General features: G+C 38.2%; 1 protein-coding gene across 1 annotated transcript in view; it reads right to left on the bottom strand.

The window, feature by feature from the left end:
- Positions 1-746: 746 nt before the first annotated feature.
- Positions 747-2,915, bottom strand: part of LOC134864297 (uncharacterized) — a 2,334-nt gene continuing 165 nt past the window's right edge. The window contains exons 1-3 of the mRNA XM_063883150.1: positions 2,654-2,915; positions 2,496-2,529; positions 747-2,157 (exon numbers count right to left, since the gene is read on the bottom strand). The exon at positions 2,654-2,915 is cut by the window's right edge and continues 165 nt beyond it. Of these exons, the coding sequence (XP_063739220.1) occupies positions 1,772-2,157; positions 2,496-2,529; positions 2,654-2,896 (663 nt within the window). The 5' untranslated portion in view covers positions 2,897-2,915 and the 3' untranslated portion in view covers positions 747-1,771. The remainder of the gene's footprint in view (positions 2,158-2,495; positions 2,530-2,653) is intronic.

Raw genomic sequence — 2,915 nt, 5'->3', positions numbered from 1 at the left:
GCTGGCTCAGGTCTGGAGGTAAAAACACCCTAAAGACCATCAGGGCTAAGCATCGGTCTTGGGGTAACAGGGCCTTCTCTGTCGTTACACCAACCCTCTGGAGCGGCCCCTCCCATCCACATCAGACAATCCACCACCCTACCCTACTGTGAACAAGCCGTGCAAACCCACCTCTTCATCTGCTTTTTCCGTTAAACCTCTTCCAGACACACAATATCTCTGCCAGTTCTGATTTCTTTCTGCTCTATAGGTTCTATGTATTTTCTTTAAACGACATTTTTTGCATCTTCTTATTTCACTGATGTATGTATGTTTGTTGTAAGTGTGAATGGAATGTTTTGTAAACTGACTTTGAGTAATAAGAAAAATATAATTATTATCCACCTGATGGATATACATTAAATATTCACTCTCTTTTGAAAATAAATGTTGGGTCTTAAGATGCTTAATGCTCTGCAATGCTAACCAGCTTGTTGCTATCGGCTAACTGTAAAGCTTAAAAGCAGAGTAGATTTTGCAGATTTGAAAACAAATAATTTAGCGCATGGTGTTGCCAAAGATTGACATTTGCACACAATGGCAATCCTCAGATTCCATCTTTAGATTTTAAAAATACAAATTCCTCTAGAACCACTGATTTGCAGCTTTGAACACAAACATTGAATTTTCCTTAGTTAAGTTTGTGAGTTAGGAAATCGCCAAGAGTGAGTCGCCATAAAGAAATGAATGGAGTAGAAAGCAAAAAGTTCTTAAGAAGTCATATTTTATTTTAGACTAAATTGTTGGAGCATACCCTTCTTGTGTGAGCGTGACTTGTATATCAAAATAACAGGGAATATTTGTTACAACTTCAATATCAGACAGGAGGTGTAATTTAGTTTTGTTGCCTGGCCTATATAGATGGTTTTTTTTCAAACCACACTGTTTGGTAAATAAACAGGAAGTGATGTACATCGAGTTCCCAGAATAGGCTGCGTAACTGTAGGGAACTTTCCCTCACACATGTACATTTCCTATAATCCACTTGAAACATTGACGCAATCACTTTCACACTGCTCATTATTTTTCAGAGCAAAATATCCAAGTTTAATATGGATAAATGGAAAAAATTCAACAATGTGCAATTTGTCCATAGGACTTACATATCTTTCAAAAACAAAACATTTTCTCATTCATGAGTCCACATATTAAAGATACTTTAGTAATGTGGTCATGATTTCATCACAGAGACCCTTCTCATAAGACCTCCACTTCAAACTCACTAGATCTAAATGAAATCCCTGAGGAACTTGTTGGGGTTTCCGAGCAGAATTATTCTCTCACATTTTATTTTAACACTCAGCTTTATGCCCTGAGTAACTTATAAAATAAGAAACAGAGCAAAACAGAAGTATTATAACCCAATATAGGCTGATTAAACTAGCAGTGTATTGTACATCGATACTAATGTAGTGATATCTACTTCATAATACATTTCTATTCAAAACAAAAAGTATAAATATAGATACATAAATAGTTTCATTATCAAATAAATATATCATATACATATTTATACAAAAATATGCAATTGTGTTTTCCAGATGCAGTTTGCATAAAAAGTGCAACTTCTCCTTAAAGTCCTGCCAAGCTTCCTTGCCTTAGTTTGCAAGAAATCTGGATAAAGCTTTGAAATGTGCACTGGAGTAGGCCCATTTTCATGTTGTTGGACACATAGAAAAGACTTTAGTTAAGACCCAAAGATCACACACATGCAGGCAGTGCAGTGTCAACATTAGTCCACGAGGAACATCCCAATTCCTGAGCTTTGCAGTTCCAGTCTCCAGTTCTGCAGATCTCCCTTTGGTACGGTCATCTGAGTGAGCAGTTTCTGCCCGTCCAACCAGCTCACTGTCCAGCACTTCCTGCTCACAGGTGTTGTGTCTGCATGAACTGGAAGCTCCACCTCGCAGGTGAGTTTATCGCCCAAACTCACACTGAGGAGTCCCGCATTACATTGGTAGTTGCAGGTGAGGTTGAGATTGATGTATATGAAGTAGGTCCCCACCTGTTTGGCCTTCAGCCAATGCGTATCCTTATCAAACTCGAATTTGCTTCCCACAGACTTCCCAGCAGCATAATCGACTGGAGCCAATTGCATGGTGGAGGTCTGTAGCGTGCCTACAGGAGGAGACAAATACAACTCATTTAGATTATGTTTTCAAAGGGCAACAACAGGCTTCTAGATACTGTATGCATTTCTGGTGTTTTCTTCAGTAAAGTCGGACATGGTTTGCTAAAAAAAATGTTTGTGTAATTTAGTGATAAATCCAAATAAAGGACATTTTTCAAGTTTGGATATGATACTTTTATGGTAAGGAGATAGATATTATAGGATATGGCTTTCATTTAATAACTCATCATTATCATATGCCTACTCAAAAAAGTGTGTATAATTGTGTGAAACTGTTCCTTAATATGTATTATATGTTATATGAGAAAAAATACATTCGACTTACTTGAGGTGGCTTCCAGATAGGCAAAGTTCTGTGTCTGTTGACAACATTTTAAAAATATATGGATTAAAATGTGCACAGGACAGATAAGTCAAACTTCAAAAAAGAAAAAAACAACTGACACATTTTGAAATTTCAATAACAGAAATATTTTTGTTTACCTTGTATGCTGAGTCAGGTTGGTCTCCTATCAGCTCTGATGTCTTGGAATCAGATGAAATACGCGGGGTCACCAGCTCGGACCGCAGATTCATGACCACCATCACTCCGCCGCCAGCCAGAGCCGTCACAGCCACAAGCAAAAACATGATTGACACAACGAGAAAAACGTCCAGGCAGCTTCCACGGCGCCGGCCACTTTTCTGGAGGGACTCAACGTCCATTGCTTTATCTTGGTGACTCATTAATCTGATGTAGGATGCT

Source organism: Eleginops maclovinus, chromosome 5, assembly GCF_036324505.1.
Source record: "Eleginops maclovinus isolate JMC-PN-2008 ecotype Puerto Natales chromosome 5, JC_Emac_rtc_rv5, whole genome shotgun sequence".
NCBI classification, from domain to species: domain Eukaryota; kingdom Metazoa; phylum Chordata; class Actinopteri; order Perciformes; family Eleginopidae; genus Eleginops; species Eleginops maclovinus.
Note: the sequence above shows the minus strand (reverse complement) of the source record. Positions and strands in the feature narration are given on the sequence as shown.